This window comes from Stenella coeruleoalba (genome assembly GCF_951394435.1).
Source record: "Stenella coeruleoalba genome assembly, chromosome: 11".
In the NCBI taxonomy this organism is placed as follows: domain Eukaryota; kingdom Metazoa; phylum Chordata; class Mammalia; order Artiodactyla; family Delphinidae; genus Stenella; species Stenella coeruleoalba.
In genome coordinates this window covers 72783384-72797805 of record NC_137157.1, presented here as the reverse complement: position 1 = coordinate 72797805, position 14422 = coordinate 72783384, and the positions used below count along the sequence as shown (strand labels likewise).

Below are 14422 nucleotides of genomic sequence, written 5' to 3'. Positions count from 1 at the left end.
GATAAGCTACAAGGTCCTACTGTCTAGCACAGGGAACTATATTCAATATCCTGTGATAAGCCATAATGGAAAAGAAAAAGAGTTTTATTTATAGGTTCCATCCCTAACTGAGCTGGCCCATCCCCTCCCATGGTTCTAAGTGCAGCCCGAGGCTGCAGACTTCCCACCGTGGTCTTCAGCTCCAGAGCAAGCCACCTGCAAACCAGCCGCATCTTCCCAGGGGCTGGCAACTCTCCTTTGCTACTGATTCCAAGACACATCCAGATAGCACAAATGTGACCATGAAAACAAACTCAGGCATGTTCAAATCAGGGAAATAACATTCTTATCTCTGTTTAGTAGTTGCTTAATTTTAGAATAGCTTAGAGTTACAAAGAAGTTGCAAAGATCTGTACAGAGTGTACAGAGTGCTGTGGACCCCCGACCCAGTAACCCTATTTCCAACACGTTAGTACGACATGCTTATCCAACTAAGGAACCGAGATGGATAGGTTATTATTAACTAAAGTCCACACTTTACTAGAATTTCCCTAGCTTTCCCCTAACATCCTTTTTCTGTCCCAGTCTCCTCTGGGCTGTGACATTTCTCAGACATCCCTGGGTTTTGATACCTTGAAAGTTTTGAGGAGGACTGGTCAGGTATTTTGTCCCTCAATTTGTTTGTCTGTTGGTTTTCTGATGTTTTTCTTATGGTTGGGCTGGAGTTATGGGGTTTGGGGCGGAAGATCCAGACACAGATAAAAATGTCATTCTCCTCAGGTCACATCATCAAGGATACACACCATCAAGGATACACACATCAAGGATACACACCATCAACGGGACTTGTGACAAACAATTTTACCCTTGATCACCTGACCAGTATCGTCTTTTTTTTTTTTTTTTTTTTTTTTTTTTTGCTGCGTTGGGTCTTCATTGCTGCACACGGGCTTTCTCTAGTTGCGGCGAGCAGGGGCTCCTCTTTGTTGCGGGCACGTGCTTCTCATTACAGTGGCTTCTTTTGTTTCGGAGCATGGGCTCTAGCTGTGCGGGCTTCTGTAGTTGTGGCATGGGGGCTCAGTAGTTGTGGCTCCCAGGATCTAGAGCGCAGGCTCAATAGTTGTGGCCCACGGGCTTAGTTGATCTGCGGCACATGGGATCTTCCTGGACCAAGGCTCGGACCCGTGTCCCCTGCATCGGCAGGTGGATCCTTTTTTTTTTCTTCCTTTTGGAACCAAAACTTTAATCTCAAGGAGTCTCACAAAACATATTACAAATGACAGCATGAAAAAAAAATTGCACAGTAACTCAAAGTTCAGCTCTACAATATACTCTTCATCTGGCAAGACATCAGTATCTTGATAATCTCAACTTCCAAAAAACACTACAAAGAGCTATGTATTCATGTACAGCAATCACAGAGGGGACTTATGACCTAACTCAAAGGGAAACTAACTTCCTTGAAACTTCTTAGATTCTAAACTCACTGGACAACCTCTTGTCCAGTGTGAAGACTAGTGGAATTCTTAACCCTCTAATCTAGGGTAAGTGTGCGGCTTTCATTTCTACCTGCTGGCTTGTGTTCACAGCACCTTTTAAAGACTGTTTGCTTAACTACAGCTGCATACCATATCCCAGCTACAGAAAGTCTTTTCAATGTTTGCCAGTGTTGTTTCCATAATAATAAACATCACACTTTAGGTGGGCAGGAGTTAGAGTTTTATTATCAGTCTAGGCAAGACCAAAAATTCAAAGCAAATTCAATTTTGCTTAAGAGAACATTGTAAAGAAACAATTCTTCATATTACATGCCTCATATGACCCATTTCAAACCATAGAGAATGACACCTTTATGTGTCACTGTCCCAAGAGACAAACAAATGTGAACAGCTAAAACATTTAAAAAGTGCATCAAGCTTCGGAAGTCTCAAACGAAACTTGAATTTTCTGTACATACTCCTGTCAAATGAAGTTATTTCCTGTGCACCACTCCTCTTGCAAAGTGGTCTGCTATTTCCTTTCATTTGACCTGGATCGGCTAGGAGACCTAGAGAAAGATCGGGACGGCTTGCGATTTCTCTCCTGGGACAGTGATCTCTCTCTTCTCCTATATCTACTAAAGGGACCTGCTCCGGCTGCGAGAGAAGCTTCTCCGTCTTGGAGATGTGTGGTGAGGGGGAGGATTCCTCCTCCGATAATCATCTCGAGGGCGACGACCCCAAGAAGGAGGCGGCCATGATTTCGACTTCTCCTTTCCCCATTCGACAGGTTCACTCTACTTGGCAGCCACAGAGTGTTCTCCCGTCTAGTTCTCAGACAGCATCCGCTGCATCTCGGGGATCTTCATTTTCAACAAGAGCGAAGCCGGGAGGGTTTTTAGCAACCCACACACTTCGGAGTGGTCCATAATATCCTAAAGCTCGTTCGAATTCAGTCTTGTTACCACTGTTTCCAAGATTCCTTACATAAACGTTACAGTCCAACGGACAGGAATCCCGATGCAAGACCCTCCTGGCTCCTGGGTTTCATGGGCCACAGGGTGATCCCGGGCCTCTAGAATCTCGCAGCTGAATCGACTCGCACAAGCTGTCCTGTGGGGATGCTTTTCCCCCTGTGTGTCCAGCCCGGGGCCCTGCTGTCTAGGCCCGACCTCCAGGGTGACAGGGTGAACCCCAGGTCCCTGGAGCAAACACTCAGAGCCCTGGTGACCAGACTCAGGGGGCTGGGGCGGCAGCTGGACATGTGTGGCCACCCTGGTGGTGTTTGGCCCCATCTGCAGTTCCAGTTCCAGCTGAGAAAGAGCCTCGCTGTGTTATTTTCTCCTGGTTGTGTAAGGATCCCCGGTGTCATTTGACAGAAATGTAGATGGTGTGTTCTTTCTCTCTTTTCTCCCTGCTTCCTCTCGTCCCTCGCCCCCTCCCTCTCCCCCCTCCCCGTCCCTCTCCCCGTCCCTCTCCCAACTCCCTCTCCACCTCCGTCTCCCCCTCGCTCTCCCACATCCCTCTCCCTCTCCCCACCCCCTCCCTCTACCTCCTCCCTCTCCCCCGTCTCTCTCCTGCCTCCCCCCTCCCTCTTCCCGCCTCCCCCGTCCCTCTTCCCTGTCCCTCTCTCCCTTCCTCTCTCCCTGTCCCTGTTTCCCTGTTCCGCACGCCCTCCCTCTACCTCTTTCCCTCTCCCTGTCCCTCCACCTCCTTCCCTCTCTGAAGAGGGAAGGAGGTGGAGGGACAGGGAGAGAGAGCAGGAGGCGGGGGAGAGGGAGAGAGAGGGGGGAGGGGGGAGAGGGAGAGAGGGATAGAGGGAGGGAGCGAAAGACGTCTCTCCCTCCCTCCCTCCCTCCTTCTCTCCCTCCCTCCCTCTCTCCCTCTCTCCCTCTCTCCCTCCCTCTCCCTCTCCCTCCCTCCTTCTCCTCCCTCTCCCTCTCCCTCCAACTCTCCTGCTCCCTCCGTCTCTCCATCTCCCTCACTCCCTCCCAGAGAGGGAGAGATGGAGAGGCAGAGACAAGGGAGAGGGAGAGAGGGAGAGGGAGAGATGGAGGGAGAGGGAGGGAGAGGAAGAGAGGGAGAGAGATATGGAGAGGAGAGGGAGAGGGGGGGGAGAGGGAGAGGGAAAGAGGTCTCTTCCTCCCTCCCTCTCCCTCTGTCCTCCTTCTCTCCCTCTCCCTCCCTCTCTCCCTGTCCCTGTTTCCCTGTTCTGCTCTCCCTCTCCCTCTTTCCCTCTCCCTCTCCCTCCACCTCCTTCCCTCTCCAGAGACGGAAGGAGGTGGAGGGAGAGGGAGAGGGAAAGAGGGAGAGGGAGAGCAGGAGAGGGAGGGGGGAGAGGAAGGGAGAGAGGGGAAAGGGAGAGAGGGATAGAGGGAGGGAGCGAAGACGTCTCTCCCTCTCTCCCTCCCTCTCTCCTTCTCCTCCCTCTCCCTCTTCCACCAACTCTCCCTCTCCCTCCATGTCTCCATCTCCCTCACTCCTTCCCACATAGGGAGAGATGGAGGGAGAGGCAGAGATAAGGGAGAGGGAGAGAGGGAGAGGGAGAGATGGAGGGAGAGGGAGAGAGGAAGAGAGAGAGGTACAGAGGGAGGGAGAGAGAGAGAGAGGGAGAGTGGGAGAGGGAAAATGGTCTCTTCTTCCCTCCCTCCTCTCCCTCTCTCCTCCGACTCTCCCTCTCACCCTCCCTCCGTCTCCCCTTCTCCTTCCCTCGCCCTTTCCCTTCCTCTCTCCCTCTTCCTCCCTCTGTCACTCCCTCTCCCTCCATCTCTCCCTCGCCCTCACTCCCTCTCAGAGAGGGAGAGATGGAGGGAGAGGCAGAGACAAGGGAGAGGGACAGAGGGAGAGGGAGACCGGAACAGGGAAACAGGGACAGGGAGAGAGAGAGGGAGAGGGAGAGAGGGAGAGAAGGAGGAGAGAGGGAGAGGGAGGGAGGAAGAGACCTCTTTCTCCCTCCCTCTCTCCCTCTCCCTCCCTCTCCCTCCCTCTCCCTCTCCCTCCATCTCTCCCTCTCCCTCTCTCCCCATCTCTCCCTCTCCCTCTCTCCCTCTGCCTTATCTCTGCCTCTCTGGGAGGGAGTGAGGGAGATGGAGAGACGGAGGGAGAAGGAGAGTTGGAGCGAGAGGGAGAGGGAGGAGAAGGAGGGAGGGAGAGGGAGAGAGGGAGGGAGAGAGGGAGGGAGGGAGAGACATCTTTCGCTCCCTCCCTCTATCACTCTCTCCCTCTCCCCCTTCTCTCTCCCTCTCCCCCCTCCCTCTCCATCTCTCTCTCCCTCTCCCCCTCCCTCTCCATCTCTCTCTCCCTCTCCCTCCACCTCCTTCCCTCTCCAGAGAGGGAAGGAGGTGGAGGGAGAGGGAGAGGGAAAGAGGTAGAGCCAGAGCGTGCGGAACAGGGAAACAGGGACAGAGAGAGAGGAAGGGAGAGGGGGAGAGGGGGAGAGGGAGAGGGAAAGGGGGAGAGAGAGAGAGGGACAGGGAAAGAGAGACAGGGAGAGAAGGAGGGAGAGAGGCAGGGGGAGCGATGGAGGGAGAGGGAGAGGGAGAGGCAGCGAGGTAGAGGGAGAGAGGGAGAAAGGGAGAGAGAGAGGGAGAGCGGTAGAAGTGCTGAGGAGGGGGGCTCCCTCCCCCTCCCACTCCCATCCTCTCCCTACTGCTTTCTCTTTTTTCTGCTTCAACAAACACCAGGCGCCTTTTAGATCAGCCCTGAAGTCAACGTTGATGCTTGGACAGCCTGACCTCCCTGCTGGGAGAGAAGTCCCAGCCCAGGACCACCGCTGGGAGATGAAGTCTGCGGGGCCCTGGGCGCAGGCTGCACAGGCACCTCCTCTGATGCCCAATCTCTCCTCGTTTACGAGGCAGCCGACACTCCCCTCCCTGACTCCCCAAGATTTGGGGCCTTTTTAGTATGTGTCGATAATGCCATGAGCTACTATTTAACTCTTCCACGAGGACCCATCTCCCAAAATGCAGTGGTTTTCAGCCTTGGCTGCACTAGAGAACCCCCAGGGAAGGGAGAGACGTCTCTCCCTCCCTCTCTCTTTCTCTCCCTCTGTACTTCTGTCTACCCCTCTCCCTCTCCCTCTCCCTCTGGGGTGATGCCCGATGAGCTCAGAATCGCAGATGGCCCCCCCCATCCCCTCTCTGTGGCTTGCATGGGGGATGCACCTTCTCACTGTGGCCCGGGCATGGCCCTGACATTCAGACATCGGGTCCTGCATGGACACTTGTGTTTGTTCCATAGCGCATGTGGCTGCAGTCTGTGCTTCTGTAGATGGGGGCTGTGCGTGAGCCCTTCATCTTCCCCGCAGACACCACTGGTGCTCGCTCGGCCTCGCGGGTGATGCGGGGGGCATGGGGGACAGTCTTGTGTCCCCACCTTCTTGGGCTACAGACAGGCCACGCTGGTCCTGTGGTGACTGGGGGCTCCCAGGAGAACCCCACTGCAGACCGGAGAGGTGGCCCCAGAGAAGGTGGCGTATGCCTGGGGCCGGGCCTCATCAGTGAGCCACGGGCCACCTGCAGCAACAGGTGTCTCACTGTCCAGGGGCTGGGTGTTCGGGTGCCGTGGGGTTGAGCTACTGTCTGCACGGCAGCCGTGTTTGTCTTGTTGAGCCCGGGGAGGCCCCTTGGTGGCTCCTGGAAAGACTGGCCGCATTTCTTCCTGCCCTTGGCCTTAGAGCCCATCACGTTCATGCCGTTTCCGGTTCCAAAAGGACCTGTGTTAATAAAGACCACGTGTTAGGACAGCACCAAAGTGTCTAGAAATCCGGGCCAGGAGGAGGAGGGAGGGGGATTGGCTGTGCCCACCAGTGGCCTGGGAGCCCTGCCCGCCTGCAGAGACCTGGCCCGGGGCCCGCGGGGAGGGCATGGCCCTCGGTCCCCAGCGCCTTCCGTCTCTGGGTTCCAGGAGAACTGCGTGATCCTCAGGGAGCTGGTGAGGCTGCAGGCCCTGAAGTCCCGCCTGCTGGGGTTCCGCATGCATGCCGACTCCGTGCTGGAGATGAACATGGACAAGACCAGCCAGGAGGTGGCCACTGTCCTAGGTAACACCGCCTCCCCCTGAGTCCCAGTGGGGACGGGGTCAGGCGGACCTTGACCGGACGTGGTGCTGCCTGAGACCCCACTGTGTCAGCCCTTGGGGGTCACCTTCCCAGACCCTTCATTCTGCCTCGAGGGGCGCAGGGTCAGGGGTGGCTGGGGGGCCGCCCCAGGGACGTAGCCGAGCCTCTCCCCTCCGCCCGCAGGTGAGCTGGCCCAGAAGCTGAAGCCCCTCGGGGAGCAGGAGCGGCCGTGATCCTGGAGCTAAAGAAGGCCGAGTGCCAGAGGCGGGGCCTGCACTTTGACGGCCCCATCAACGCCTGGGACCTGCGCTACTACATGAACCAGGGGGAGGAGACGCGCTACCACGTGAACCAGTACCTGCTCAATGAGTCTTTCCCCATGCAGGCGCTCACACACGGGCTGCTGGGCATCTCCCAGGAGCTGCTGGGGCTGACCTTCGACCTGGAGGAGGGCACCAGCATGTGTCACGAAGACGTGAGGCTCTAAACGGTCTGGGACGCGGCCTCGGGCAAGGTCATCCATCGGCAAGTTCTACCTGACCTCTATCCTCGGTGCGTGCGTGGGGGAACCTGTCGGCCGTGGGCCGGGGCTCCTCTGTGGAAGCGGGGCCCCATCCACGTCCCTCCACAGGGTGGGGAAGTCCGGGCACGCGGCCTGCTTCGGCCTGCAGCCGGGCTGCCTACAGCACGATGGGAGCTGCCAGATCGCCATCGTGGCCATGGTGGCCAACTTCACCAAGCCTACGCCCAACCTGCCCTCCCTGCTGCAGCATGATGAGCGGGAGACCAACTTCCATGACGTCGGGCACGCGATGCACCAGCTCCGCTCCCAGGCGCAGGGCTGCAGGCAGGGGGCGGGGAGGGCCCGGGCGTGCGTGGTCCTCAGGCAGGCCCTCGCCATGGGATTCTTTCACTGACATCACCCCGCACGTGGTGACGCCCTCGGTGTCAGCTTCCATCATCAAACCCCAGGCACTGGGCGCGTAAATAACGGAAATGGATGTCCTCGAGGCTCTAGAGGCTGGAAGACCCAGATCAAGGAGTCAGGGCTGGTTCCCTGCATGTTAAATACATGTACTCAAGAGTTGCCTTGAAAAAAGACAAAAGAAAAGAAAGGAACGTTGCCTGCAAGTCTGCTGACAGCCGGTGATGAGAACCAGAGGGAAGGCTCTGGGGCCGGGGGTGCAGTGCCCTGTGAGCTCGGGGGCTGCTGCCAGTCTCCGTGGAGGCTCAGCAAGTCCCAGTGACTTCCCCACGTGGGGGGCGCCAGCTGAGCATCTGGGCCCAGGACCCACTGCTCGTTCAGTCTTCCTGTGGTCAGCCCTTCAGCCTGAGAGCGATGCTCTCACAGGCTGCACCGGGGCGTGTGGGGACAGTTTACTGAGCTGTACAGACGTCACTACTGCTTTGGACCATTTCCGTCACCCCGAAAATGTCCCTCACGCCCTTAGCTATCACTCCGTCCCCTCGCCAGCCCCTGGCAACCAGGAACCCACTCGCTGACTCTGTGGATCTACCTGCTCTGGACGTTTCTCCTCAGTGGGGTCACGCCCTGTGTGTCCTTCTGTGTATGACTTCTCTCGCTGAGCATCGTGTTCTCAGGGTGTATCGATGTGGCAGCGAGCGTCAGGGCTTCACCGCATTGCGTGGCTGAGGGACGTAAAGAAGACAAGAGAAAAGAAAAGAACGTTGCATGCAAGTCTGGTGACAGCCGGTGATGAGAACCAGAGGGAAGGCTCTGGGGCCGGGGGCGCCGTGCCCTGTGAGGCCCTGGCGCTGCTGCCAGTCTTGGTGGGGCACGGGCAGCACCGTCCCTCAGGAGCTGCTGGACAAGCTCGTCAAGTCCCGGGAGACCAACCCAGATGCGGCCGGACCGAGGGAAGGGAAGGGGGCTTCCGGTCTGCCCGGCTGGAAAGCGCGGCCTGGACACGGTGCCAGCCCCCCGTCTCCTTCCTCCCGCCCCCCAGGCCTCTTCAACCTGTGCCAGATCGTCCTGGCCAAGGTGGTTCAGGCCCTGCACACGCAGACGCCCGCAGACCCGGCCCAGGAGAATGCCCGCCTCTGCCAGGAGATCCTGGGGTTCCCAGCCATGCCAGGTAGCCAAGCGCGCACCGGGCTCACCTCAGCGGTCGGTTGGCGGCTACTGCCCAGATCAAGAGGATCGTCTGGCGGTGTGTGAATGGGGACCGACTGACGGGCTCCGGCCGAGGCCCGCTGACCTCTGGCCTCTTCCTGCCACGGTTCCTTGGCTGGTCCCTCCAGCTGTGGCCCGCGGAGTCCGAGGGTGGGGTGGGAGGCTCTGCACATGCTTTCTAGAGAGCCTGGAAGAGGCAGGAGAGGGCTTCATACCCCGAACAGAAGGCATCGACGAGGTCTGCCCATGCGTGTCGGTGCGGACACGCGGTTCACTCCCTCGTGAGCGCTTTAACCAGCGATCTCTCCGTGGTGGAGGGCGAGCCCTGACTCATCTCTCGCAGCCTCGGCAGCTAGCTGACCTTGTAAGAGGCTTAGGAGTGAACCCTCGTGAGCTTCAGCAGAAAGTCGGCAAAGATTTATTTGTGTCCCTCCACTGAACTGCCAGCGAGGTCCCCGTTTTCTACAAGTGTTGGGCCAATACTCTCTCTAGTGGCAGGGGACTCAGACAAGGCTGCTTTGGGGCCCCCACCCCCGCTCTGGGGCAGGGGCACTGAGCGGCCAGGGAGCCGGGCAGGAGCCCCTCCGCGTGTGTCCCAGTGACCCACCTGCCTGCGACTTTCGGCCGCCTGGCAGGAAGCTACAACGCCCAGTCCTATGGCCAGTCATTCCTGCAAGAAACACTGGAACCAGTTTCTGCCAACCCGCCAAAAAAAAACGACTTCAAAGGCAACGTGGTGTCACAGGAAGGGCTTGTTTCTGTGTTTCTTTGTTTTTAGTTCATTAGGCCTCACTTAAAATTCTGATTCCACAATGCACTTGCTTTGGGATCTTGAACAATACTCATAACCTCTGCAAGTTTCAGTATAGTAAGTTTATGTGATTACCTTCATCTGTAATATCCCTGTGTTGCAATCTTAATTAATTCAGATTAATTCATCTTAATCTTAATCTCAAGTTCAGATCAAAGACTAGTTCCTCTGTGACTTCTCCTCTGAACTGATTCAAAAGCCTCCTCTCCCGTCCTCATTTGGCTTCTCTTCTCTTCTGGAATCTCATAAGAACTTCTATGACCTCTCTGGTTTTTTGTTGTTGCTGTTGTCTGTTTGTTTGGTTTTTAATTGAAATATAGTTGATTTACAATGTCGTGTCCGTTTCAGGTGTACAGCACAGTGATTCCGTTTTCAGATTCTTTTCCCTTATAAGTTATTACAAAATATTGAGTACAGTTCCCTGTGCCATAGAGGAGATCCTTGTTGTATCAATTCTATGCCTTCTTTGAATGACCGTAGCACTTGTTGTCTGTATCATTTTTATGTCTGTTGTGGCTTTGTGACTGAAAATGAAAATTTTCTATTTGTTCATGTCCTGGCCCTTCCGTAAAAATGTGTTCATTTACCTATTTCATATTTATTGACTACATCTTAGACACCATGTTAGCTGCTTGTTCTAGATGTTAGTAAACCATAGACCTTCCTGCTCAAAGGGTCACAGTATTTGTGGGAAAACAAAAAAACGAACAACTTACGTCTCAAATAGCTTTGTACTTCCCAAAGAGAGCACACCTCGTAGGTACAATAAATATATGTATTATATATAAATGTATAAATAGTTAATGGCATTAAAAACTTGAGATAACTGCTCTTCTATTCTGAGGAAATGATGATAATATTTCACCAGGAGCTCAACACCACTCTGAGAATGAGGGCTTAACCCCCGACCTGGCTCACTGCATCGCTTTCTTATATGAAAATAGACAAGTCTGTACATGCTCTCTACAAAAAGGCTTATCTGGCATGAATTTCAGATAGCAAGAAGAAAAATTCAAGAGGTTCAGAGAAGCATCCAGAAGCTCAGGTGATTGTCTGGCACTAATACAACTTGCTTGACAGGAAAATAGAGTGTAAATCTCACAAAATTAGATGATCTTCTAAGAATTTCAAAACCGCCTGCTATTAATTAGAAATCCTAGAAGAACCGCTTCTTTTAAAGCATACTGATAATATGCTTTACAGCTTAATATTCAGAAGCCTATGTTTTGGCTAAGTGAGCTTCAGGAATGAAGGAAACTTGTGGTTCAGTTCCATCTACTCTGGAACCTCTGGTCAAAACACCTACTTCTGTGCTCAGCCATCTTATCATCTGTAAAATGGAGGCAACTCTAAGAAAACATAGTTACAGAGATGTTGCACAGCTTCCTGTGTCACTGTCTTCATTTGTTTCAGAAAACCAATAACGTCTAAGCTACTACTGCGAAGAGTGCAGTGTTACTTGGGGTCATCTAGTGCAGCTCTGTCAAAGTAAAGAAAAGGAAAGGGGCCTAGAATAACTACAATTTTCCCAAGAGGACACTATTATTTGATGGCAAATCTGAGTCAAGAACCCTGATCTCTTTGATGCCATTCCATTGTTCTTTCGTTGGGTTCTCAACAACCCAGAGAAAGAAAGAGAAATAAAACTCCTATGTGCTGTGTCACTGGTACAGGACGTGGCAAGACTGGAATTGGAGAACTACATATTAACAGGTATTTGGGAAATTCTTCAAACTAATTAAGATATATACCAGGTACATAAAAAACAGTTATGTTTTCCCAAGATGATTCTGTGGAATGAACAGAACTGGTAACTGAAGGTGCCTGTGTGCTGCAGTTCCAAACAGGATGGGTAAATGCTTGTTTTCTGGCACCTTTAAGACTCCACCCCAATATACACATTAAAATAAAATTAACATTTCAACTGGGTCATATTTAATTCTGCATGCTCTTGTAAGTCAGCAAAATAGTCCATATATCATTTAAGTTGTCACTCACTTTCTTTTCCTTTTTTTGCGGTACACGGGCCTCTCACTGCTGTGGCCTCTCCCGTTGTGGAGCACAGGCTCCGGACACGCAGGCTCAGCGGCCATGGTTCACGGGCCTAGCCGCTCCGCGGCATGTGGGATCTTCCCGGACCGGGGCACAAACCTGTGTCCCCTGCATCGGCAGGTGGACTCTCAACCACTGAGCCACCAGGGAAGCCCGTCACTCACTTTTTAACTTGAGTTTTAATTTCTAAAAGTCTTTCCAAACACAAAACAGGTGGGAAAATGGTATATGGGAAGCTGCAGAGATGAAATAAGCTTACTTCATTCGGCATAAAGATGAATACCCAAACAACTTCTGCATAGCTGGAAGTATCCAAATCTACTATCTTCGTTTTGTAGTCAAGGCTTCCGGAAAAATATGCTAACGGATGCCTAATTACCCAAATGCCCCATATCTGTTTCAGTAAGTATCATTATATATTATGGAAATTTTTCTCAGTGACAGAGAAAGACATCCTGGCCGAGCATCCCCCTGTCCATGACAGAGATGATGGGTCTCAAGCTACCTTGAAGGCGTTGGAGCCCACTTTATCCATTACTAATATTAATGGAGGACAAAACTTCATATTCTGTTTGCTCTGTGTTTGTTAAGTCACTTCTTCCCTTCATTAAAATGGATGACACATAATTGAGTCTGTAGTGTGTGTATCACTGGAAACTGAACACATTTTTGTTGGTTTTATTAATGTCATAGGTTTCTAGGGGGGGTCTACTAAATAACTAAGTCTAGTTTCACAGTTACAAATAAATTATGATGTAATTTTGAATAAATTAAGCTCATCATAAAGGAAGGATACTGATAGTTGCTACTACCCCTTCCTTGAGGGGCTCTTGTAAAGCACTAAATAAAGTAACAGAGGTTTATATGCATGCATATATTTTCAATGATATTTGAACACACTTGAAAAGAACTCTACAGAATGCATTATAAAACCTCGATGCTGTGTGTCCCTAGTTCCCAGCTCTCTCGTTAAAACTATTTAAATGAACAAAATGTTATCTATTAGGATAGCTATCAGAGTACTCCAAATACTACTTCTTGCAGTACCCTGTCCCAACAATTTGCCTTCCTCTTCCCATTAGTCCTTAATTCAGAAACCCCAGAGATTTGTCCATTAATTTATGAACATATTTCTTCATTCAGCCAAGAAAATTGATGGATCCCTTACCAAATTTCAGGCACCCTTCTTCAGTATGTTTTCTAGGCATGTTCAGGAAACACAGCAGTGATTAACACAGATGAATACAGCCTCTCTCGAGCTGAGGGGAGAGACAAAAGTAAAGAAGCAAATATAAAATCATAAGTGTAAATACGTAAATAAAAATTGAATAAATGGGTAGAATAACTAGTATATCAGGTAAGTGCTGGAGAAAAACAGCAAGCAGGGAAGGGAGATGGAGATTGTTAGCTGGTAGGAGGAGGCTGCGATCTGAAACTAAGTGATCACTGAGGGCTTTCTGGGGAAGATAAAATTTACGAGGGAACCTAAGGTTGTGAGAGGGAGCAAGGTGCATATCTGGGAAGTGAATAGTACAAGCAGAGGGAACAGTCAGATGGAAAGGCGATGAGGCAAGAGTGGGCTTGGAGTATCCAAGGAGCAGAAAGGATGTCAGTGTGTGGAAAACAGAGGGAGCAAAGTGGAGAGGAGAAGAAAACAGTCAGAGAGGAAACAGAGGCCCACATTTCTAGGGCTGTGGAGGCACTTTGAGGACTTTGCTTTTCCTGTGAAGAAGCCATTGAAGAGACTTGAGTGACATGATCTGACTTATGTTTTAACAGGATCTCTCTGGATGCCATGTTGATCAGAGACTGCAGGAGAATAAGGACAAGCCCCAGAAGACCAATAGTTGATTCAAATGTCAAGAAACATTTATGCCTTCACCCTTCAACTTCACAAATGATGCCATTTCCATTGAGCTATTGAAAAATATAATCTGGCTTTCAAAACAATAAACCAGAAGGCATTTTCTCACATAAGCAAGGTCACAAACAACTGTCAGCTAAAGTTGAGATAGCAACAAATCAAATAATAACAAAAAACATTTTTTATAGATTTTAAAACCTTACAAAGCATTTTCTTGTCCATTATCTAAGTTAATCCTCAAATCAACGCCATGAGATAGTTATTATTTTCCCATTAGAAGTGACCGCCTATTAAATCCTTAGTGATTGCTCAAGAAAAGCTGAAATCTTGAGTGTACATCTATTAATGCCAAGGTTGGGTTTTTTACCCATGGGAACATTGGATGCTAAAATCCACAGGGATTTTCAGCTCAAGATGGCAGACTAGGAAATATATTTACTTTCTGGTCCTCCTGAAACCATGTTTAAATAAAACTGCAGAAATACCAAAATTAATCAACCAATAAAAGCCAAGACATTGTGGAAGTCATCAACCACAGAAAGATTTCAACACATTTCGAGAAGGCAAACAATGAAATGGAGGGGCCATGAATAAAATAATGAAGAAAAGACTACCCTAAGTAGGGTCTGCACAAAGCCAGTCAGCTTTTGCTGAGCCCTGGTTATAGTAAAGGACAGAGGAAAGAAGAGGGGCTGAAAACAAGGAGACAAAAGTCATTTTAGGAAAAAACGTTCACTTAATGAGCTCCAGGGAACACTCAGCCTGCTGCCATACTCACTCATGTATTACAGTGGATTGTTGGTAAGCAAGACAAGAAAACAGGGAACCAACAAACAAAAATCAAGACACTGTTTCTTACTGAACTCTTCTCAAATGAGATCAAGAAATTAGGGTTCAATGCCATAGTTGTAAATCATTTCTGCTCCTGGAGAGGTTAGAAAGGGCTTATAATAGTTACCCTTTTTTTTTCAGACAGAATTTAGGTCTGAGCAAAAGCTTTTGTGTCCTCCAACCTCAAAGTTTATTGGGGATGGAAGTCCAAATT

General features: G+C 51.1%; 1 protein-coding gene and 1 pseudogene across 4 annotated transcripts; both read right to left on the bottom strand.

Annotated features, from left to right (window-relative positions):
- Positions 1 to 601: 601 nt before the first annotated feature.
- On the bottom strand, positions 602 to 5589 carry LOC307194409 (serine/arginine-rich splicing factor 3-like; annotated as a pseudogene). The gene is made up of 2 exons: positions 5511 to 5589; positions 602 to 2497 (listed from the first exon to the last, which is right to left on the bottom strand). The product of its transcript is annotated as a serine/arginine-rich splicing factor 3-like (transcript).
- A 514-nt stretch (positions 5590 to 6103) lies between these two features.
- Positions 6104 to 12767, bottom strand: LOC307193961 (uncharacterized protein). Of its 3 annotated transcripts, XM_079936578.1 has the most exons (5): positions 12682 to 12767; positions 8638 to 8837; positions 8034 to 8166; positions 6297 to 7491; positions 6104 to 6171 (listed from the first exon to the last, which is right to left on the bottom strand). In XM_079936578.1, the coding sequence occupies exons 3-4, from the start codon at positions 8105 to 8107 to the stop codon at positions 7197 to 7199; spliced, it is 369 nt and encodes a 122-aa protein (XP_079792704.1). In that variant the 5' UTR covers positions 8108 to 8166; positions 8638 to 8837; positions 12682 to 12767; the 3' UTR covers positions 6104 to 6171; positions 6297 to 7196. The 3 variants fall into 3 exon arrangements, 2 of the variants coding, with proteins under 2 accessions (XP_079792704.1, XP_079792705.1); XR_013830444.1 differs by lacking the exon at positions 6104 to 6171 and having other exon boundaries at positions 6300 to 7605; XM_079936579.1 differs by lacking the exons at positions 8638 to 8837; positions 12682 to 12767 and having other exon boundaries at positions 8034 to 8219.
- Between the last annotated feature and the right edge of the window lie 1655 nt (positions 12768 to 14422).

What these genes read in the sequence shown, in the direction of transcription:
- LOC307193961 (XM_079936578.1), bottom strand. Translation starts at nt 8,107, where the DNA reads ATGCTCAGCGAGAGAAGTCATACACAGAAGGACACACAGGGCGTGACC. An exon ending in AGGAGAAACGTCCAGAGCAG is followed by an intron (nt 7,492 to 8,033) that starts GTAGATCCACAG and finishes TTACGCGCCCAG; the next exon opens with TGCCTGGGGTTTGATGATGG.